Source organism: Panthera leo, chromosome F2 (genome assembly GCF_018350215.1).
Source record: "Panthera leo isolate Ple1 chromosome F2, P.leo_Ple1_pat1.1, whole genome shotgun sequence".
In the NCBI taxonomy this organism is placed as follows: Eukaryota; Metazoa; Chordata; class Mammalia; order Carnivora; family Felidae; genus Panthera; species Panthera leo.
The window spans coordinates 67,635,416-67,659,662 of NC_056695.1; the positions used below are offsets into that span (position 1 = coordinate 67,635,416).

Sequence of the window (24,247 nt, forward strand, 5' to 3'; positions counted from 1 at the left end):
TACTGGCAATTACTATTTTACTGAAAATCCCGAATTGCACAAATAGTTCTTTAGAACATAAAACTAAATGGATTTATATGTAACAATTACATTCGGCATTTATAAGAGGCAGTACAAAAATGCATTCTGCTCCTACATGATACAAATTGCATATAATACCATGATTTAAACAATATTAATTATATGAACGAGTGCCGTGAGATACATCTTAATACCTGACGTTTCCCACAGTTAAGGGGAGCGATGCAGTTCTACGAGCAGCTGAGTTGCTTCATTTCTAAATTCATTTTAGTCATGGGAAGATTGAAGGACAAGCCTCTGCCCGAAGACGCAGATGTCAAAAAAGTTACAGGACTGTTCTGAATTCATCAAAGATGAAATTAGGCACGTGTGCTTCAGCAACCTAAAAAGAGTAAACAGAAGAGTTACTTTTTTCCTAGTGTTCTGATTCAGAACAAGGTCAGAATTTTCCACATGCAAGGAAAACAAAAACCCCCTTGGCAGCAAGGTGGGTCTCAGGCAAGTGGACTCGCAGGGGAGGAGCACTCCCTGAAACCGCTGCCTCGCGTTGCTGTCCTTCCTCACACTGGTGCCTAGCTCCTCGGCCCTGCTGGCATCCGAGGGAACGTTCTACGGTGCTCCCGCCTCCAAACGCGCCAGGTGTGAGCTCCTCCGCTCGGCTCAGCTCTCAGGCTCTCCGGCTCCCCGGGGCACTTGAGGTGCTAGGAATGCGCACGCCTCTGGGAAGTGCTGACAGGTGATCTCAGGTCACCTCACAACTGGTCTATGACCCACCTGGGAAGAACAGCGTGTCCCAAGGGACAGGTCGGGGGGGGGGGGGGGGGGGGGGGTAAGGGCCTCAGCACTTAGTCCTGAACTGTTCTTGGGGGAAGCCCGAGGAGGGGTGGGTAGGGTGAATGGGTGGGATGTAGGGCTAGGTGATCTCCAACTGCTAGAAATTGGAAATTTTTTTATTTTTATAGACGGCAAGAGCATGAGCAGGGGAGAGGGGCACAGGGAGAGAGAAAGAATTTTTTTTTTTGTAAGTTTATTTTGAGAGAGCATGAGGTGGAGAGGGGCAGAGAGCGAGACAGGAAGAGAATCCCAAGCAGGGTCTGCACTGTCAGCGCAAAGCCCAACGTGGGGCTTGAACTCCCAAACCACGACATCATGATCTGAACCAAAATCGAGACTCAGATGCTCAGCTGGCTGGGCCACCCACCCATGTGCTCCAAAATTGGTTATTTTTTAAAAGCAGCGTTTAATTTTTTTTCCTGATTATAAAGGGATCATCTGCTACTCGGAGGAAATTTAGCAAATGCAGAGAAGTGTAAAATGGAAATAAATAATCTTTAATCTTAAACCCTTAAAGAGAAAACTCAAACTGGCAATTATTTTGTACGAATCCCTCCAATTTACACATAACACATACTCAAAATTAGGATCACATAACCTTGTGTCCTTTGCCTCTGCTAAATCTTTTGTTGTTGTTTATTCATTTATTTTGTGGGAGAGAGAATCCTAAGCAGGCTCTGCGCTGAGGTAGGGCTCGATCCCACGAACTGTGAGATCGTGAACCTGAGCTGAAATCAAGAGTCGGGACGCTCAACTGAGCCACCCAGGTGCCCCTGCCTCTGCTAAATCTTCTGTAATGAACATCCCTGCACACGCATCTTGGTGAACTTTTGCACATATACCCAGCAGATACATTCCAAGCAGTTGAACTGCACGGACCAGGTGAGAATATTACGAGTTATTTTTGAATTAAGCCAAATGGCCCTCCCATAGAATAAACAATTTACACTGCCATCAACAGTACTGAGAAGTTAAGAAGTCCTAGTTCTCTAAAGATTTCCACGCAGCGGGCGCCCAACATTTTACTTTTTATCAATATGATGGGTGGAAACGGTAAGTTTTACTGTTATTTTGATGTGTGACACCTGAATTAAGGTTGAACATTTTTACAAATGTTTATTGGCCATTTGTATTTCTTTTCCTGAAAACTGCCTATTAATATCCCTTGTCTTTTTTCCCCCCTCCTATTGGATTGGTTATCTTTTTCTTACTGATGTAAAAGAACATGCCACACATCAAGAAAACTGATCCTCTGTTGATATTTTCCCCATTTTTTTTTTTTTTTAAATTAAGAGACACTTGACAATTGTTTCATTACATTCAGCATTCATGAGATCAAATCTCTAAATCGTTTCCTTTATGGTTTCTTCCTTTGGTGTTTATATAGAAAGTTCTGAGAGCTCATACATAGTTGTATAAAATGTTTGTGTTTACTGGTTCTATTTTCCATACTAGCTGTATGGATATAAGAAAGATGTGAAGACACTAAGTGGCTATTTTTTGACTATCACATAATGAACTAACTGTGTTAGCACTATTGACTAAAATATTTCCTTACTCCCCTAATTTATGATGCTACTTTCCCTTACATGCAGCTGTATGTAAGGAGGCTACATATTCTTTTTTGTTTAAAATTTTTTTTAAATGTATGTTTATTTTTGAGAGAGAGAGAGAGAGAGAGAGAGGCAGAGAGAGAAGGAGACACAGAATCCCAAGCAGGTTCCAGGCCCTGGGCTGTCAGCACAGAGCTCAACACGGGGCTCGAACTCACAAACCGTGAGGTCATGACCTGAGCCAAAGTCGGGCGCTTCACTGACTGAGCCGCCCAGGTGCCCCAAGGAAGCTACATATTCTGATCGATTGATTCATCTACTGAGTTTCATACCACTGCCACACTATTGTGATTTTTGTAGTTTTACAATAGTTTTAAGTATTTGGTATGTTTTAAATGTCTTCTTTAGAAACAATCTACTTTTGGTCTGAGTTCTATAAAATGTTTAAAAATCCCCCCCCCCAACGTTACAAAAATTATCTGGGATTTTGATCATAGCTGCAATAAACCTATACACGAATAAAAACTACTCTTTGAGTTTCCTTATTCAGAATGATGGACTCTGAATTTTTATACTTTGTTCTAAACTGTTATTAAAATATCAAAAATAACTTATTTTTTCTAAACCGTGTTTCTTGCAGCGTTTTAGCTTTTTTTTTTTAAAGTTTGCGAGACAGTGAGCTTGTGAGTGGGAGAGGGGCAGAGAGATGGAGAGAGAATCCCAAGCAGGCTCCGCGCTGTCAGCACGGAGCCCAATGTGGGGCTTGATCCTATGAACCACGAGATCATGACCTGAGCTGAACTGAAGAGGTTGACGCTTAACCGACTGAGCCCCCCAGGCGCCCCTCCTGTAGAGGTTACTACTCCTGGCTACGCTATTTCCTTAATTCTATGAATGGGATCTTTTTCACACCATGTGTTTGCGTTAGTTATTCGTGCATTTACCCTGTACATTCTCTAATCGGCTTTTCTGTAGTCTTAAATTGGAACAGTTTTCCACATGATTCCAGCGGGTATTCAAGGAAGACAATTACATCCTCTGTGAACAATACAAATTTGTCTTCCTTTGTGCATTTTTTAATTGTCACTTGGTTTATTGCCTTGAACCTGTACGGCCAAAGCCGCGGCGAGAGTCGGTACTGCTAGATCACTGTTACGGCGCCGACTTCAGTGGGGACGCCGCCAGCGTTTCACTATTGCGGAAGATGTCGCCAGTTAATTTTTAAAACGTCGTCTTTGGCTGTTGTTATGAAAAAGTAACCTACTAATTAAAAAAAATCAGAATGGCTTTTCGGAATCTATCAAAAGTCTTTTGTATTTTGGTACGAAGCTCTGCACTTTGAGCTGAAACTTACCAAAGTGGAATTATTAGTGAGAAAGGAACAGGAAAGACTATCTTGGGGAGTAAAAAATGAAGCCATTTTTGGAAACCCTGGGTAAATATGTTAGTTGTGGTGTGAACTGAACTGAACTTGCTGTGGGAAGCGGGGGAAAAACCACCCACACAATTATTGCCTCCAGGATTCCGTCCTGGACTGCCCATCTATTCCTCTGGAACCAGAAGCAGGGCTGGGTGAGCTGCTTGGGAGGGGGGCGCGGTAGGGAGGGAGGAGGGGGGTAGGTGCGGTGAGAGTCGGGCTTGTGAAACACCAAACGCAGTGAAAGGAGCGCTCACAGCCGCGGGCAGAAGGAGGCCAGGGGGGCTCAGAGCATCCACTGGGATAAGCTCCTGGACTGTACCCCTAGTGAGTCCAGGGCTGCTCTTATTTTTAATTAAAAAAATTTTTTTTAATGTTTATTTTATTTTTGAGAGAGAGAGAGAGAGACAGAGCATGAGCAGGGGAGGGGCAGGGAGGGAGGGAGACACAGAATCTGAAGCAGGTTCTGGGCTGTCAGCACTGAGCCCAATGTGGGGCACCAACCCATGAACTGTGAGATCATGACCTGAGCCGAAGTTGGACGCCTAACCGACTGAGCCACCCGGGCGCCCCTCCAGGGCCACTCTTAATGGCCCCTTTTTACAAAAAGGGTTTTAATATCGTCCTTTGTCTACTGCTTACCCTCCTAGGTAGCTTTGTGTACCGAACATAATCCTCCAGAAACAGGAGGGCACCCACAACGTCCGCAGGCATTTCGGGAATCTTCTGGCTGCAACAGAGAACAGTCTGGGTCAATGCACCGCTTTGCACGTGGTGGGCCCTCAGTCAAAATACCGAGACTAGAGAAACGACAGACCACTAAAGTCAAAGGAGAAAATCTCTAGAACATCCTCTCGATTCATATCATTATCCTGTGGGTGTATTCTCAGAACATAACCCAGAGGAGGCAGACTGCGCTGAATAGCTTACGTGGGCCTCCACCACACGGCCCCCGCCGTCCGTCTAGACTCACTGCTCACCACCCTGCACCTCGTGATTCAAGAACTGGCAGGTCCCTGAACAGGCCGCGCTTCCCCAGCCCCCGGTCTCTGCGGCTCCATTTGCTCTGCACGCCTACTTTACAAGTAAATTTCTAGGCATCTTGCCAGTTCTAGCTTAGCTTCTTCCTCCTTTGAAAGGCCTCCCTCACTCCTCTGGGCAGATGGCCTTTTCGTACGCTTTGAGCATACTCAGTATTCTCCCCCAAGTCTCGGAGGTTTTCAGTTGTTTGTATGTTGGTTTCCTCGAGGGCCTGGGTCCTGTCTTTAGCCTTCTCTCCTCAGCATCTGGGACGGCACCTGCCCCCTACCGTACATTCGAAGGGGTCCAGTACAGCGTCCAGTAACTTCCCATACGGATCCTACGCGTTCACTCACACGACCGCCACGCTGCCCAAACCGTTCCAGAGCTGTGGATGCAGCAGAGGACGTGACAGGCTTCTCACGGAGCCTACACCCTTTCTTTACAGCGGAAGGAATCTTCAGCTCTTAAAACGATTTCTAATTTACGTACAGAACGGCATTTTCTGATTAATGAAGGATTTCATGGAATTGGATTACTGATTAGTTTCCCGGATGATGTTTTGCTTTGGAAAAGCAGGTTGAAGGGTGGTTACACCTGGAAAAAAGCTACCGCTGCTCTCGATCTTTCAGTGCAGGACCAGGGCGGCGAGGGAAAGGGAGAGCCTCCGTGCACCCCACGCTCCTGATGTCACTGCACTTGAACAAACCAGAAACCGAGCCGCGGCCTGATGCCCGTCTCCTGGTGACCTCTGTCAGGGTCACCGGTAACAGGCTGTGCTACAGCCACGCTTTGTAGTCACTGGTGAGGAAGAATCAGGAAGGATTTGCCAGCTCCTGACAGATGGGGGACTGGGGTTGGGGTGGCCCGTGTGGAGGTCACTTCCCAATCGCCTTGGACCAAGCTGACTGCAGCCCTGGCTTCCTCGTCATGGTCCGGAGCCAGATGCACTAGGTTTTTGGGTGCTCACTGCTGCCCTTTGCAACCGACCTCGTTTTGCAATTGCTGCAATTCCATTTCCGAGACTTCCCCATCCTTCTGAGCTACCTTCTGTTTTTTAATTGTTTAAAAGTCGGCTGTTGGAAGCAAGTCTCAGCATACGTCCTAGAAAGACACCCAGCGTCCGTCTGTCGTTGGGTCCGCTAACTAAGATGGGGCAGAATTAGCCTGACTGATGCTCTCGGGGAAAAGAGGTCAGGGGTTGAGAAGGTTGCAAGAGGTCAAGAACCCGGTCTTGCAATTCTAGCCGCACTGCACTCCACACGGGACCTGGAATGAAGGAGCTTATGACCCCTCCGCTTTAAGGGGTCAGCTGTTTTTGGAATCCCGGTGTGGGTTTGGGAAACCACATATTAAGTGGTGGGATTACCAACTGGAACCCCCAGAAGAGGCCACGGATGCGGTGAGTGGCCACAGCGTGGTGCACAGGAACAGGTGGAAGTCAGCTTATCTAAAGGAAAAGACCTAAGGCAACAGCTGACGTTCACAAAGGAAGGAGACTGTATTTCTTCTAATTTCAGAGCGTGGAGGGAGGCCCAGAGAGCGAAATCTCAGAGAGACAGGATGGAATTTTCCATTCGTCACAGTCAGCCACTTTCCAGTGACCAGGGCTGTGTGGCCTTGAGAGGTGATGAGTACCTCACCCAGGGGGGTGTCCGAGCAGATCGGGATGGTTCCTGCCAGGGGCATCTGAGCGCTGATTCACATCCTGGCTGAGGTAAACTAAACGGCCTCTGAAATCATGTCTGGTCAGGGGTGCACTGTGAGGACCTGTAAGGTCATTCCCATCAGTCTTTAAGTTACACTGACCCAAGCGACCAGGCGTACGGTACTCTTCCAGACGTTGGATGTGCAACATGCCAGAGAAATTTAGTCAGGTGGCCTGACCCTTCAGGGTAACAGAGGAGGCTCAGGACGCAGCATCTCCTGCAAATAACTGTTTTTTTCTATCCCAGAGAAGCCACATTTTCGGGGGGCGGGAAGAAGAAAGGGTTTACGAGCCTTGTATCCCATAGGGGCTTTGATGTGACTTCTGTTTCCTCATACACCGGGAACCCAGGCCGTGCCCAGGCTGACACGGACGTGCTCCCTGACTCCCGCTGAAGGCTGTGGGGCCATCCTATGCCAGTGGCCCGGCCGGAGGGCCGGGCTCCCTGAGCTCTGAGCACAGCACCCAGGACAGCAGAGGAACAGGCCTGCACTCTCTTCCCCGCGGGGGTCGCGAATCCTGGTCATGACTCGTCCTTGTAAAATCACTGTGGAGCTCACCGAGGGGGCTCCCCCAGCAGAGTGACTACGGATGGGTTGTCTTTAGTTGCTCTGAACAAGGTGGGCCCTGACTTGCTTTACACAGCAGGGTGACAGCAAGTCCCATCTCTACGAGGGAGACAACAGGAGGAACTTCGCACGCAAGGTTTACAGCCCATTCTGTAACATTGATTCTGTTCTTTCCAGACCGGCTTTCGGTACCTTGTGCACTGCTCCACTGTGGAGCGGATAAACTGGCCGATCAGCGCCAGGAACTGCTCGGTGTACCGGGAATGAAACTGCTTCAGCAGGGTGAGCAATCCCAGGACGAGCGGCGGCCAGTCCACGGGGTCCGCGGGTTTCCGGCAGACCATTCCTGCAAAAGGAGCGACAAATCACAAATTATGCCGCCAAAGCCAAGGGCTTGCCTTTGGCGGTGTTCATTCAGCACGAATGCTTGTGAATGTCAACATGTTTGGGGGCCGCGCCTGCACTGGCAGATGAACTGGGGAACAACAACTCTGGACTACTGTTTGAATTCGGCCCGGGATTGCTGGGGGCTTCCGGTGGTCTGATCCAACAGAGTCAAACGGTTACTGATTTTTATAACCATCGTCACTGTCTCTTTTGGATAATACAATAACACACGCCGTTGCAGACAAGTTTAAAGATCTGTATCTTTAAAGGGAAACGAGAAAGTAAAAATTAGCTACAAGCAACTTCTGTTCATGGCAGCATGGCATGTTATCCACGCTGAGCCAGTCTCTTAAACGAAAACAGTCTGAATCCCGGATAACATCTCTAAGACGTATCTTTAAACACAACGTGGAACGTTATGTGATTAAAGAATCTGCAGAAGCCTGCACGGTGGAAGAAGGAAATTCGTGGAATGGGTGAGTGCCAAAACTGGCTTTTTCACTAAGGACTTCTGCCCAAATCTGGAGGCCTTGGCCTTCTGCCCGGATGGCTGCTTGGGGAACAGGAGCTAGAGCTTAGGGTCTTTGAGGGGAAAGAAACACAATGTTGAAAAAGAACAAAGTTGGAAGACTTACATGGCCTGATTTCAACACTTCTTATAAAGTTATAGTAATCAAGGCAGTACGGGCATGAGGATAAATAGATCAATGGAACGGAATAGAAAATCCAGAAACAGTCCCACCCTTATAGGAACAATCGGATTTCCACACATATCCAAACAATTCAATGGAGAACAAGAAATCTTTTCAATAAATGGTGCTGACACTGGATATCCTCACACTGTACATAGAAAGTAATTTTAAATGGACCACAGACCTCAATGTAAGGGCTAAAACCACAAAGCTTCTAGAAAAAAACCATAGGAGAATATCTTCGTAACCTTAGGGTTAGTCAAAGATTTCTTAGACCGGACACAGAAAAGGACAATTATAAAGGACAAATGGATAAACTGGACATTATTAGTATTAAAATTTTCTGCTCATTAAGGTCACCAGTAAGAAAATAAATAGGTGGGGTACGCCAGGGGGGGTTCAGTCACTTAAGCATCTGACTTTGGCTCAGGTCATGATCTCACGGTTCATGGGATGGAGCCCTGCGTGCAGAGCCTGCTTTGGATTCTCTCTCTCTCTCTCTCTCTCTCTCTCTCAAAAATAAACATTAAAAAAGAAAAAGAAATGGAGCCATGTGAGTAGTGTGTACCATTTAGATTTAAAAAAAAAAGAGTATCCAAAAATATAAATAACTCCTACAACCTAGTGATAAAAAAGCAATCAACCTAATTTAAAAACAGGCAAAAGACATTAACGCTTAACAAAGAAAGATATAAAGAATGGCCAAAAAGCACGCAGCATCGTTAGTCATTAGGGGAAGGCAAATTAAAAACCACAAGATACCATACACACCCAACAGATCAGTTAAAAGTAAGATGACTTACGTTGCCAAACGCTGGTGGGATGTAAAATGGTCCAGTGCTTTGGAGAAAGGCGTTAAACTGGCCAGACCTTCAGATCCCATCTCTGGGCTCTTGTGAAGACCGGAAACTCTCTTACTTAACCCAGAGATGCCAAAACAAGTTATCCTGACTTCCCTAACCTGGGCCTTTGGCAACTCTGAATTTGCTCAAGGATCTACCATACAAGACAATAAAGGCAGTCAGAACATGGAGAATTAACCCTTTCCAGGCACACAGTGACCACGATGCTTCACAAAAGGAACTTCCGCTCTGAATGCAGCACCGTGGAGATGCTTCCTTAAAGGACAGACCAAGGTAGGCAGGGGTTTCTTAGATCATTCTCGAGAGCAACACTCGCAAGGTGAAATAAATGTTTTCTTGCGGTCCAAACACCCGGATGTTCCTTCCTAGCCCTCTTTTTCATTATTTTGGTCCCCAGATTAACACGTCAGTTTAATTCATGAAAATAACTGCAGTCAGACAGAGATACATCTCCAGGACACTAAAGGTTTCATTTGTTTTGTTTTGTTGAGAGATCTGGGAATTCAAGGGAATACTTCCTATAAGCAGCTGTACAATGAAAGAAATATTACCTAAGAATGAGACCAGTGAACAGTCTTTAATAAAAACAAGATTATCTTTATGCACTGACAATCCATCACTATAAAGGATCATATATTCTTTTTTTTTTAAGTTTTTATTTATTTTGAGAGAGAGAATGAGCAGGGGAGGGGCAGAGAGAGAGAGGCAGCGGGGGGGTGGGGGCGGGAGGCAGGGCTCAAACTCACGAACCATAAGATGGTGACCTGAGCCAAAGTCAGATGCTCAACCGACTGAGTCACCCAGGTGCCCCAGAAGTATCATATATCCTTGTTTAGTTGTAACAGGGACCACAGAAGGAGAACGTGGCTCGGAGTCTTGAGATGAACTCTTAAATCCACCTTGGGGTGGTTCTTTACCCTGATTTTGACCGATACACAGAAAAGGGGTTAGCATCAGTGGAGCACTTGCTCCGGGCCAGGTACTGTTTCTGGTTGGCCCTGAGAGGTTAAGTAACTTGGCCAAAGGCACAAGGTGAGCCCTGGGAAGTGAGCAGTGGGAGAGCCAGAAACCGGACACATGTCTGTTCCTCATTCTTGCAGCAGTATTTATGGGGCCACCGTGCCCTGCAAGTCTGTGCCAGGGACAGGTACTGTTACGGGAGCTGTGCCTGGGATCAAGGAGTATTTTTGAATCAGAGAGTAAAAATCCTAAAGAGACTCCACATCTTCCTAAAAGAGCTTATGAATTAGGAAGAGAAGAGAAATACTTCAAGCAAGAAATTCATTTCAGAACTTCTAGCTAAAAAATAATAGAGTTACATTTATAGAAAAGCTCTTAAAATACTTCTAAAGTAAATTGAACTCTGTAGCAGACTTTACAAAGCTCCACTTTGATACAAAGTCTGGAGGCAGAGGAAGTACCTGGGAATCTATTAGAAAAGTAAGAGATGATAAAAAATACTCAAGGGAAAGTGCCCAATGGCAAAAAAATTCGGGCTATGTTCCTGGACAGGACACACACACTGGAAGGTCCTGGTAGCTGTTGCTCATACCGAGTATTTTCATATGGCATCATTTACACGTCTTCAAGTTTCGATATTCTGGTGTCGGTCTTCTCTCCTTCACCGTCTCGTTACTTTTCATACCGCAGCTCCCGATACACACGGGAGGCTCAGGACACTTGTTGTGAGAAGGAAACATTAACCAAGTTTCTCTCACACCATGATCAGCTGCCTCAACATTAAGGAAAGGAGAGAAGCAAAGATCCCACACATTTTACAGGTTGGATAATGTTTGGAAATTAAAGGCGGACCGTACTTAGTTCGTGGTAAATCCACTGTAGGGGGACCCGGGTGGATCAGTCAATTAAGTGTCTGACTCTTGATTTCGGCTCAGGTCACGATCTCATGGTTTGTGAGTTCGAACCCCACATCTGGCTCTGCACTGACAGTGCGGAGCCTGCTTGGGATTCTCTGTCCCTTCCTCACTCTCTCTGAAAATAAATAAATAAACTTAGGGGCGCCTGGGTGGCTCAGTCCATTAAGCATCCGACTCTTGCTTTCAGCTCAGGTCACGATCTCATGGCTTTGTGGGCTGGAGGCCCGTGTCGGGCTCCATGCTGACAGTGGAGCCTGCTTGGGATTCTCTGCCTCCCTCTCTCTCTGCCCCTCCCCAACTCGTGCTCTGTCTCTGTCTCTCTCAAAATAAATAAACTTTAAAATAAACTTAAAAAAAAAAAAGGCAAATCCACTTTCCACATCACGAAGGAGCATCATATTTCACAGGCCCAAAGACATGCACTTTATAAACACACAATGAAGGGGCGCCTGGGTGGCTCAGTCGGTTAAGTGTCCGACTGATCAGGTCACGATCTCACAGCTTGTGGGTTCGAGCCCTGCATCAGGCTCTGTGCTGACAGCTCGGAGCCTGGAGCCTGCTTCGGATTCTGTGTCTCCCTCTCTCTCTGCCCCTCCCCTGCTCACACTCTTGTCTCTCTCTCCCTCAAAACTAAACACTGAAAAAAAATTAAAAAATAAAAACAAACACGCATCGAACTAAGGAAAGGGCTCGTAGGTGACGCAGCATTCTCTGTACAAAGAGCTGTTTGGTTAGGTATGAATCCACTGTTACTGTTACTTATGGCAAAAAATGTCATACGGTACCTAGGTTCTTGTTGTACTGAAGTTTTGGCAACTGCGCGATCAAAAATAGGAAGTTGACAATTGGAAAATAGGGTAGGCGCTTGGTTGTTATGTATATCTGGAAAGAGAAAGGGAAGCAAAATTGATGGTCTCTTCACCGTGCGCGATACCGCAGAGCACATTTTCAAACGGGAAGCTTCCACGTTATTTCATTTTGCTCTGCAGACTACCTAAAACTAGGAGGGTTCCGTTAATTTGCCGCCTTCAGAGTTTCATTTCACGCCACTGACCCCTGCAAACATAAATCCCTATATAAAAATCAGCCCTTCTGGGAAGGGAACAATTTTGCCTAGAGAATAGCAGTTACTTTCCCCGGGAATCCTCTTAATGTCGTGAACAACGGGAGAGGGGGGATGGGCTAAATGGGTGAGCGGCACTAAGGAATCTACTCCTGAAATCATTGTTGCACTAGATGCTAATTTGGATGTAAATTTAAAAAAAATAAAAAATAAAACAAGTTAAGATAAAAAAAATAAAATGAAAATAAAGAAGAAGAAGAAGCAAAAGAAACAACCGGAGAGGGGAAAGTGTGATGAAAGCAAAATACACAAACTCAACCGAGAGCTGTAGGGAAGGACAGAGGGAGGGAGGGGGGAGGGAGGGAAAGGGTTGGGCAGAAGGAAAGAAGGAAAGAAGGAAAGAAGATCCACCCAGCCAGCGAGTGGTATTAAGTAAGTAGAAAGCAAGCAAATGTCTCCTGTGTCATTCGCTTTCCCTTGTGCAATGTCACAGAGCAGTCTCCGCCCCCCCCCCGCCCCCCACCAGGTCTTGTGCGGCGGGTACAGTCAGGGCAGATCCCGCTGTCTCCCTGCTTCCCTCACCGCCCTGGGAGGCAGCGTGGCACTCTGGCCAGCAGCCCCAGCTCTGCTCCAACTGGCTGGCTCTGCCGCATATGCTACGGCGGAGCCCCGGTGAGGTCATCAGCCTCTCGGCCTCAAGTTCCTCACCCAACAACGGCACGTTTCGTGGAGCTGCTGAGATGGAGTGACATGACCCATGGTCGGGGTTCACAGTGCTTGGCACGTGGTCAGCACTCAAAAAAAAAAAAATGTCAGCTGCTATTCAGGCTCATGATCTTTCATCCAAACCCGGGGGGATCATATAGATTTTACAGATTTTAGAGAAGTAATAAGGGGTGTAGGTAACACCTTACCACCGAAGTCATCAGTATTTCTGCATCAAAACATGAATATTCACAGAAGCATAAACGGCCTCATGTCAGTTCGGGACAAGTTTTGCCACCAAATGAGATCTGGCACCAACTTGTGAAAAGACTTTCAGCTCTCAGAGGTTTCTGGAAACTACAAGTACAAAAAAGCGTCCGCGGCCCCCAGATGATGGCTGTGATTACTATCAGCCACGGAGGGAAGCGTGTTTGGGCATCAAGGATCAATGCCATCATTTAGCAGCAATTCAAATCCCCAACCCCGGACAAACCTAAAACTGATCTCCCACAGAGTACTTCTCACTTTTTAAGGAACTGCGGCAAACACCGTGTCTCTCGATTCCCATGGCCCCTATCAGGCAGGGAAGGTGTGATTCTCCTGTTACTCGTGGGAGATTGAAACTCAGGGAGAGTGAGGGCTTAAGTAAAGGGAGGTTCCGGGATTGGAACCCAGGTTCTCCCAATATTTTAGCAAGTGACCTGCTATCCGGACCGGATCCCCCTCGGTACCATGCACCTCCCACCACTCTGTTCCTTATTTTAATCGTTGACCTTATTCAGTGGGTTGTGGATGCCGGCTGCCTCCAGGTAGGCTGTGATCTCATACAAGAGTGTGTTGTCTTCTTTGGGGTAAGGAAGTGAAGGGTCTTGATAGTGGGCTTCGATATCTGCTAGGAGAGCCCTAGAGGAGAGACACAAAACAACACGAAGCAGGGATAAATGTTAGCGATGAACGCAATACATGTAGCAGTCAGTACGGGCTATGACGTCATCTTTCGGGGCCTCAGTTTTCTGATCTGTAAAACGAAGGCTTGATCCTTCTAGTTCTCAATTTCTGTACCTGTGACTGGTTATAAGTGGAAAATTTGACCTAGTATTGTTTTATCTTTTGGAGTTAACCCAAATCAAATGCTTTTACTGTTCCAACTTTTTTGATTAGAAAGAATTTTGTTTCTTATCATTTAATGTTTGACAGAGCGTGAGCAGGGGAGGGGCAGAGAGAGAGGAGGGCAGAAGATCTGAAGCAGGCTCCGTGCTGACAGGCTGATGGCGGCAAGCACGATGTGGGGCTCGAACCCACAAACTGTGAGATCATGACCTAAGCCGAAGTTGGCCCACTCAACTGACTGAGCCTCCCAGGTGACCCTCACTGTTCCAATTTTTCTGAACTGACTGAACTGTTATCAATACCTGCTTTGTCAAAAGCACTGAGTTACTTATTTATTATTAAAAAAAAAGTTTGTTTTAATTTTATGGAGAGCACACACGCATGAGTGGGGGAGAGGGGCAGAGGGAGCCCAAGATAGAATCCCAAGCAGGCTCCACGCTTAGTGCAGAGACTGACATAGGGCTCTATCCCACGACTCTGGGATCATGACCTGAGCCGAAATCAAGTCAGATGCTCAACCGACTCAACTGAGCCATCCAGGCTCCCCCAGATGTTTATTTTTAAGTAGAGGCTGGAAATGAGAGCAGGTTGCTGGTGAGGTGGAGGATGTGACTGCACTCCGGGATGTGTGCCCACAGCCACTGTTGGTAACTAACACACTTCTAACTGCCCTCCGGATGATCAGTGACCTAGTCCTGTGGAGATCCAGCTGTGCATTTGGTAATAACTGCTTTCTCAAACTGTGCAAGTATTTAGCACAAGGTCTGATGTGTACTAAGTGATCAGTAAACGTTGGCTGAATAAATGAAATCCATCAATAGCGAGTAAGAGAGAGAGAGAGAGAGAAAGAGACTGAGACCAAGAGACAAGACTGAGGGAGGAGGCTTACAAAGACGGGTTCGATTCTGTCTTCCCTGGGAAGGAAGGCCATAGGTGCAGACAGCCTCCTTACCCCAAAAGAACGTAAAAGAGTACGTACTGAAGAAACTGGGGCGCTAACCGATAACGAACAATCCGGGCCCACGGATGGCTGTTTCCAACGCCGGCACTTACTTATTGAGATTCTCCAGAGCAGCTGCCAGATGTTTGGAGTCAAACCGACAAGAATAATTTAACTCGTTGGCAATCTGCTGTCTCAGAATCTGCATCTGCCCCACCTGTGAACGAGGAAGAGGAAGAACAGGTGGAACACGCCACGCTGCAAAGGGACGGCAAGGAGGCAACACAAAGACGACAAGTTTTGACTGGAAGGATGACAACATTCCACAGGACTGGACTGGCTCCCCGGTGAAGACCAGCGTCATCCTTGACGGAGCATAAGGAACCCTGCAAGGGATGTGTGGACAGACGCCTATACGCCAACCTCAAATATCCCCAAAGTCCGATATTTTACAAAGTGACCCATTAACGTTCCGTTGTTCACGTATCAAAAAGGTGTCTGTATTGAAGCTCTATTTACGACCTTTTGCAATAAGTTCTCCAAGCTTAGTAGCTGCGAATGAGAAGCCCTCCTTCCTTTATTTGTCCTAAACTGAACTTTCTGGAGTCCTAAGGATGCCACTGTACTCCGTTATCCTAAAATTTGGTGAATATAAACCTATCTGGGTCACCTAGGATTACAGTTCACATAATCTTCTGGGTTATAAAATAACTTACATAAATTTTCCAAAAAGGCCCTTCTAACAATGATAAGCCCTCATCCATGGGTTCCTAACCATTTTTTTTTTTTGGTATCCTGGACCTCTCTGGGAATCTGGGGAAGCCTACTGACACAGTCCAAGAATAATTCTTTTTTTTTCTTTTTAATGTTTATTATTTATTTTTTAAGAGACAGAGACAGAGCATGAGCAGGGGATGGCAGAGAGAGGGAGACACAGAATCCGAAGCAGGCTCCAGGCTCCAAGCTGTCAGCACAGAGCCCGACGTGGGGCTCAAACCCACAAACCTTTAAGATCATGACCTGAACCGAAGTCAGACGCTGAGATGACTGAGCCACCCAGGCGCCCCAGAATAATTCTTTTAAATGTGCAAAATAAAACATGAAGGATAACAATGGCAGCCAGTTGTAACCAAGTGTAATTCTCAAACTATTCAAAGAAGAGATCTGTGACACAGAATTATGTTAGCGTGGTGGATCAAGCATGTAATTTCCGAGTAGTGATGAGCATAAGCGATACGCGGAGACGTCTAGGACCCCTGCCAGGTGACGGGAAAGTACCTCTGGTCAGGTCTGGGGCGGAGTTCACATCATTCCAACAAAGTCCCAGTTGTTGGCATCAGGAAGTCAAAAGTAGACTGTAACTTTCTGTGCCAGTGAATTCCTTCTTGTCTGTTCTAGGGAAGCTATCCCCAAAAGATTAGCAAGACAGAGAGAGAGGAGGAGGAACAGGGGGAAGGTGTTTTATAATGTTAGCAACGGTGAGGGAGGAATAGACACATTTCCTCTGAGTGGTTGGCAGCAGAGAAAGGTTAAGAAAAAAAGAGGGGCCTTCCCGAAGAGCAAAGAAAAGATATTTAGATAAATGGAGCTCGTAACAGTTAAAAGCGTTAAATGGCCTCAGATGTATTACTTTTGGCCACTATTCTTACTAGATTATTATTCTACTTACATGAAAAAAATAAAATCCAAAAAATGTTTTTATAAGAAACCTTTAGAAATAGAAAAATACTATTATTTAAAAATTAGAATAGGGCAAGGCCAAGAAGACAGTGGGTTCCCATCAGGCCACTCAAAAATGTCCTTTCAACTTTGATCTGCCCCATGTAATTCCTTCTTTTTAATGTTTATTGTTGACAGAGAGAACGAGAGAATGTGAGCAGGGGCGGTGCAGAGAGAGATGGGAACATAGAATCTAAAGCAGGCTCCAGGCTCTGAGCTGTCAGCACAAAGTCTGAAATGAGGCTCGAACTCACGAACCATGAAATCATGACCTGAGCCGAAGTTGGATGTTTAACCGACTGAGCCACCCAGGTGCCCCCCCACCCCTGCTCTGCCACGTAATTCCCTCTTAATTCTACTCTATGTCCAGGATTCCCTTAGAAAATACCAATCTAGAAATGGAAACAGAAGTAAAGGCAGTTTAACCTAACTTGCTCTTATTTAAATATTGAATCTCAGTGACCAACATTTTCTCTTCGGTGCTCACCTACTACAAGCCTTTAAGAAGATTCTGGAGAGACTAAGGAGCCTGGGAGGTGATGCTATCTACCTGTCTAGAGAGATCTTTGGGTTGTCATCTTTCTGCGTTTCTCTAGAGTTGCACGGATAGGGCAGCCACAACCGCATACGGCTATTTAAATTCAAACGGATTTAAATGAATAAAATTTAAAATTCAGTTCCTCACTCCCACAAGCCATGTCTTAAGCGCTCAGTACCTACATGGGGCCAACGGCTACCAGCAAACAGTGCAGAATATCTCCATCACTGTTCCAGATCAGCAAAAGACAAAAGGACAAATTGGTCCTTTGAGGGCTTTATGTAAAGAGCACTGACTTGCCGAAATACTTGGGTGATGACTGAAGTACCAGCAACTACGACTCACAGAGGTCTGTAAGAGCCACTAGGGAACCTCTCTGACGCATCCCTGCAACCTCCCTCAGCCTCCCACAGAGGTGAGACTCAGGCCTGTCTGACCTCAGGTAATTCTCCATTCCTCCTGAAAGCTTTCCAGCAGTTAGAAACTTAGCCTGAGAAGCTCTCGATACCTGGAAATCACGTGGCTAAGGGACGTCCAGACACGGAACAAGAGGACATCCAGCAGAGCCAGAGGCTCTGTGTGTTACCTAATCTAAGTTTCCAAATTAAAACAAATTTTTTTTCACTGCAATTATGGGAAATATATTGTGAATTTGGCTGAGGCACCACGAGTACTGTCTCAACGAACAACTAACAGAATTGGGAGCAAGAGAATGGAACTTCCGCAAATTGCCACAGCAGCCTACGCTTTTCCTGTGGTAGGTGATGTCTGTAACCATGGATTAGTTTTCCACCAGGAAACCTCCTCTTTCCCACGAGACAGTACGTAGGCTTTCTGAGGGGGGCAGCTAGTGTTTCCTTCAACTCTGTCTCGTAGCACGTGACAATGATTTGCACATGAGTGTTCGACAAAGCGTTGCTGAAGGTCTTGGGTCATCATGTGATGAGAGAAAGACACGCGGAACACACAAAGCCAGTGCCACAGCGTGAAGGCAGGAGCACAGATGAGCGACTCCTAAAGCGACTTGGATTTCCATCCGCCATGTTAATCTCTTCACCTCACTTTCTTACTCGTTTCCAAAGACCCGGTGTTCTCTGCAGGGTGTAAGGATAACTTGGGTCCTAGAGAACCTGGCTTTGTAACATCTGTGCGGACACAAGAGGGGAGAGAGGCAAATGTCCTGTTCTAGCACCTACTTGGAGAGGACCAGGGCTGGACACTGACAGAGCCGCTCAGTAAATAAACCTGTCACACCTCAGGACGGAGCACCCCTGAGGGAGGAAGGTTTCCATCTCCTAGTGTGAAAGCACTTCTTGCTCTAGATCGTTCCACAAAGAAACTGCTTTCTTCAGGTTAAGCAAAACGATGGGCCACATAAATGAAAACATACTCGAGAACAGCCCAGAAAGGAAGATAAAGGACAAATGAACTTAGAAATAATGATAAACTGAAGTGTTGTATTTTTGCTTTGATGACGCAAGAAGGAAGAGTAGCTTTCTTTGGGTGACAAAGTTACAAGAAGATAATAGTTGAAAAAATACAGTACTGATGATCACCCTCTCTCCCATAACATACCTTCATTATAGCCTCGAGATAAGCTGTCCAAATCTTCTGTGTTTTGGCAATGGCGGAAAGATAAATTTTATTCGAATTTGCTGAAAGGTGAAAATAAAATTTTCTATTTAGTAAATCTGGAAAAGCTAGTGTTACCTCCATCTCAGACTGGTTTCAGAACACTTACCCACTATGCTTTTTAGGGGGCTGACAGCATTCATAAGGGTTTTCAAGGTATCCTGCACAGTTCTGTCTCTCAGGATAATTTTCTGAAACATACTGAGGAAATTCTAAAACACGAAGACACAACAGAAGAACCAAACATAATGAACAAAATGAACAACACTCCAATGAACTCAAATGTGTATGGAACACAGCCTGGGCTAAGTCATAAAATGTTATAAAGGATGACAGGGAAACGGCAACTTCTAGGTCCTGTTAGAAATACCCCTTGCTCGGAGGAGTTGTTGGTTTCAAAGAGAGTCTCAACTTCCTCACACGAAACTCCCAAAACCGGTCCACCCAAAAAACTACCGTGTTGGCCAAGGAAATTCTAGTGTATTCTCAATCCTTATCTACCTGACAAGAAGCATGTATGTGTGTGCCTCGTGTCAGGATAGGAAAGCATGAAAGAAAAGTTAAATCTCTCCCAGGGTAGCAGGAACCATGCATGAAGGCCGAAAGGCTCACCTGTAGCTCTTTGACAATCATAAAGCACAGAAGCCTGTCTAACCCGTTCAGACCGAAAGTCCCCAAGGTGGTCTGGATTTCTGAGAAGAGCCGGCTGCTGGTCACTTCTTGGTGAGTCTTCATATCATACCAAGTGTTCAGCTGGTCAATGTGACATGTCATTCTAAAGGAAAGACAAAAAACTCAAAACCCAAAAGCAGCTCAGAGGTCATCCTGAGGAGATGGGGGACGTAACAGGATTTGGGCACCGGATATAAGGGATGACATGACGTGATTCGTTTAATAACGCCTGCGTCCAGGCACCCAGTGTATCTCACGGTGAATGCCCAATGGGCCAGGAAGGCAAAATTCAGTGAAATCACCGTTTCCTGCCCTATGCCAGGTCACCGCTTGGACTAATTCATTTCCACTGAGTTGGACTGTTGTTTGGAGCTGAGCGGAGAGGCCAAGGTCGGATTTGGCTGTCAGGCTGGAAGGCATTAGCGCCCAGTTTTCGCTCCACGGCGTCTTTCCTTAAATTCCCAAAGATCGGGATGTAAGAGGCTCGTGCCATTTCCACTTTGATAAGAAAAGAACTTTGAATCCTGCTGCCCTATCAAACATCTGTGGCTATGGCAACAAAGACGTTTCGTCTCTCCTCCCAGTTCTGGTCACCAAACCAATGATTCCTTTTAGACTCAGGAGTGCGTGGACGGCAATGCTAACAACCAATGGTATTTACTGAGCACTTCTTCGGTGTCAGGTTCTGTGCTCTTCGGGGTCATTGTCGTCATGGCTCTGCAATACATAAGCTGTGTGACCCTTGTTTTACAGATGACACAACAGAGCGAGGCCTGATTCTAACACCATATCCTTAACCACCATCTTCCTGTTCTCAAGTGCTGGCACGGGGACCTTAAATCACTTAAAAACATGTGCCCAGATCCCATTCCTGGGGTTTGACTCAGCAGGTCTGGGGTGGAAGCCCAGCCTCTGAAATTCCAGTGAACTCCACAGACGACACGCCCCCAGTTCTAAGACACATCTTTAAGGACATATCTTTAAGAAATGAGGCACGGGAGCGAAGGAAGCTTACATCTGGAAGTAAATGGGAAGAACAAGATTTCCAGAACTGCATCCTACTTTAAGGCTTCGAAGAGTCCTGATTCGATCACCCAGGGCTGGCACTCTGAATGTGTCACTTGAGAGGCTCCCCATGTCGATGAGTAAGCCAATAACATGACATGGAAATCCCAAGCATGCTTAATCCTTCCTACAAGTCTTAACATGGCATTAGGTGGATAGTCTTCTAGAAGGGCTTCGGTGACCCACCCATGGGTACCCAGAAAGCAGGTGTTACAAAATGTTTTGGATCATTTACTCCTTTTGGCCCATGAGTCACAGACAAAGTTCATTTACGCTGTAACTTTTGGAAGAAGTTTACACATAGTGTACCAAGTTGCATAACTTTTGAAGAGATAAAATAAGCCAGAATTTGAAGGCTGTACAAAGGAGACATGTCATAAGGCCATTTAGCTTACACAAATTCAACTATGCATGCACAGCTGGACAGAGAAAGAAGAGAAGTCCTCTTTTCCTGGGTAATCCCACCAACCATTCTACTCAGTGAGCATGTGCACAGGGGTAGACAGGACACAGAAAACGCGAGCCTGCCCTTCCTTCAGCTGGGCTTCGTACCGACTACCTCATCAGAAGCTCAACTGAGAAGGAGAAGGAAAATGAGACGTAATGAGGGAAGGAGTGTGCGAGGGTCTCCCGTGGTGCCCACCTAAACTATTCTTAAGGGTGGTTTTGACCACAGGAGATGTTCACTCATGTGACTGTGTATATAAACTGTGACCCACTGTATGCAAAGCTACGCAGCCTGCCCTTAACAGCACGGCACTTAAGAGCTGGGCCCTGGAGTCAGAGGGCTGGTGTGTATTCTGGATCCACCATTTAGACCCAGATCTTGGGCAAGTGACTTAGCTTTACTAAGCCTCAGTTACTTCCCTTTAACATGGGAAGAATAACAATGCCTATGTCAGAGATGGCTGTAATGAGTATCAGGGATGCGTACAATGTGCTGAAAAGTGTGTACAAGGTAAATGTTACACAAGTGCGTGGGTGTGGGGGTAATCTCCAAAGGTCAGGGTCTGATAAATGTAAGACCTGGTGGCTGGAATGGAGGAGTGTGCCACAGTTACAGGTACAGATGAGCAAATCCGTAATAAAAAAAGTTTTAACGTACTAGGGAGTCTGCAGGCCCAAGTGAGTAAAATGTTAGTTGGAAAGTGAGAAGAACATAAAACTAAAAGGTGGCTGAACAGACCTGAAAGTTATTTTGATCTCCATTTCCTTGGACTGGGGTCTCCTTAGTCCCACTGCAGAAAATACCCAGTCTCAAAAAAAGTGACTCTAATAAACCCACTAGAATGGATCCAAGTGTGGTAGGAACAAGAGTGTGATTTGAGGAAGATGTTCAGAGACTTCTATTGTCCACAGTGTTCAAGGCCCAGTGGAATTTAGATACACCTACTTTGGGTCTGTGATCCTTAAGATTTCTCTGCAGAGTCGACCAATAAATGTTACAGACTCGTCCACAGGGGTAAACTTTGGTATTGGGATATGAGTAGACTGGTACATACTCTGCCAGTCCTGAATCTAGAAACAAAACAAAACAAAACAAAACAAAACCAAACCATGAACACTTAGTACAGTGGGCCCTTGAACAACACAGGGGCTAGGGCGCTGACCCACACACGGTTGAAAATCCACATACAACTTTTGAGTCACCTAACACTTAACTACTAATAGCCTACAGTTGACCAGAAAAGCCTTATCAATAACATAGTCCATTACCATATATTTTGTATGTTAAATGGATTATACATTGTATTTGTACAACATAAGCTAGAGAAAAATGTTAAGAAAATCATAAGGAAGAGAAAATACATTTTACAGTACTGTACTGTATCTATTGGGAAAAACCAGTGTATAAGTGGACCCCTGCAGCTCAAAATGAACCCATGCAGCTTAAATCCGTGCTACTCCAGGGTCAACCGTACGTCTTTGATAAGATAACCAGTTATTCTTTTTCTACCTAGTTTTACAAATATGATGTTGCATAAACAGTGACAATAAATGCTCCTTGGTTTGGAAGAAAAAAACTTAAAACTGGGGTAATAGCCCCCGAGAAATGCTACATGTAACATTTATAAAAGAAGAAATATTTGTGAAAAGTGAAGTGACTGAGGAGAAGTTAGAAGAGAGATGGGAATTTCTGGCTTTTTGTCTTCTAGGTTAACATGCATCGACATGATAATAAGATTCCAAAATATCACAAGGCTGGAAGATGCTTAATCCTTCAAAAATGTCACCTGAATCACGTCAGTTCCCTAATCACAAACTTACTCCTTGTCAACTACTGACTAAAAATCAAACTTCTCAGCCATGACACTTAAGAATCTGGTGTTCAAACAACCCAATTAAAAAATAGGCAAAGGACTTAAGCAGACATTTCCCCAAAGAAGACATCCAAATGGTGAATGAGCACATGAAAAGATGCCCAACATCATTAGTCACCAGGGAAATGCAAACCAAAACCACAATGAGATACCCTTTCACCCCTACGGGGACGTCTAGAATTTTTTTAAAAAAGCAAAACAAGAAGCGTTGGCAAGGATATGGAGAAATGAGAACCCTCAGATGCTGCTGGAAAGAATGAAAAATGCTGCAGGTGCTGTGGAAAATGGTCTGGTGGTTCATCCGTAAGTTAAACATAGAACTACCACATGACCCAGCAATTCTGCTGTTATGTGCCTACTCCGATCAGGCCAACTGAACTCCTTGATTAAGCCTTCTGAACTCGATCACGGGAGTTACGACATTTACAACAGCTTCATTCTGTGGCCATTTAATTACATCTCCCTCCTCCTTAGGACAGCTCTTGGAGGTCAGGTGTCCTATAAACTTTTCTGGAACCCTCACGGCTCCTGAATGTACTCTGAAGGGATCTGTGACTATCTAATGCTAACCGATTTTTAGTAACTATTTAAATAAATTTTCTTATTGCTATTTCTGAGGTTCAGGGCATGTATTTTAAATGTCTGAATAACAAATACGGTCCAGAATTTTAAAATTTACTTAGATACCTTTGTTCTTAAGAAGTTATTACACTCTTGTTCCACATTATAATTTATAATACGAGAAACTTCTTCCTGCCAAATCTTCAGACCATAAATGTTGACATAGTCCTGTATGTACTCAAAAGAGCGATGGAATCCATCCATGGTAGCCCCCAACTCTTTCAGCTTGGGCATCAACTCACTTGGCTGTGCAAAAGAGGAAACACAAATCTATTACACTGGGGTAGACTGTCAACCACTAATATCTACATTAGACTTTAAATAAGACCCCTCTCTAAAACACAGTGAGAGTTTAAGAGAGCTTTGGGGAAATACCCATTTCCTACCTCATCCAGCATGAGTGGCAACTTATGTCAGACATTCAGCAAAGAAGAGGTTTCATTCATTTGGGAGGGGAGTCTCACACAAAAGAATATGGAAAATGAACGTTGATGATTTCTCTCATGTCATTTGATGAATACATCCAACCTTCAAATACTTAAAATATTTTAAATTGAATTTACTGGAGTGAAAAGAACCCTAGATACAAGTTCTAGGCCCATTTTTGTTTTCCTCCTGAGAAAAATGATCTGTTAGGTCAAGGCAAATAAAAAATTACAGGCCAGGGGCACCTCAGTGGCTCAGTCGGTTGGGTGCTGACTTCAGCTCAGGTCATGATCTCGTGGTCTGTGGGTTCGAGCCCCGCATCAGGCTCTGTGCTGACAGCTCAGGGCCTGGAGCCTGCTTCGGATTCTGTGTCTCCCTCTCTCTCTGCCCCTCCCCTGCTTGCTCTCTGTCTCTGTCTCTCTAATAATAAACATTCAAAAAAAAAAAAAAAAAATTACAGGCTTTATAGTCCCGATCTGCTTTAGGGTTAAGAA

General features: G+C 45.5%; 1 protein-coding gene across 1 annotated transcript in view; it reads right to left on the reverse strand.

Annotated features, from left to right (window-relative positions):
• Positions 1-24,247, reverse strand: part of WASHC5 (WASH complex subunit 5) — a 63,167-nt gene continuing 38,920 nt past the window's right edge. Inside the window, exons 19-29 of the mRNA XM_042923133.1 lie at positions 23,394-23,573; positions 21,779-21,903; positions 19,261-19,423; positions 18,758-18,860; positions 18,592-18,671; positions 14,873-14,976; positions 13,483-13,612; positions 11,727-11,823; positions 7,315-7,468; positions 4,468-4,555; positions 1-403 (exon numbers count right to left, since the gene is read on the reverse strand). Of these exons, the coding sequence (XP_042779067.1) occupies positions 347-403; positions 4,468-4,555; positions 7,315-7,468; positions 11,727-11,823; positions 13,483-13,612; positions 14,873-14,976; positions 18,592-18,671; positions 18,758-18,860; positions 19,261-19,423; positions 21,779-21,903; positions 23,394-23,573 (1,281 nt within the window). The 3' untranslated portion in view covers positions 1-346. The remainder of the gene's footprint in view (positions 404-4,467; positions 4,556-7,314; positions 7,469-11,726; positions 11,824-13,482; positions 13,613-14,872; positions 14,977-18,591; positions 18,672-18,757; positions 18,861-19,260; positions 19,424-21,778; positions 21,904-23,393; positions 23,574-24,247) is intronic.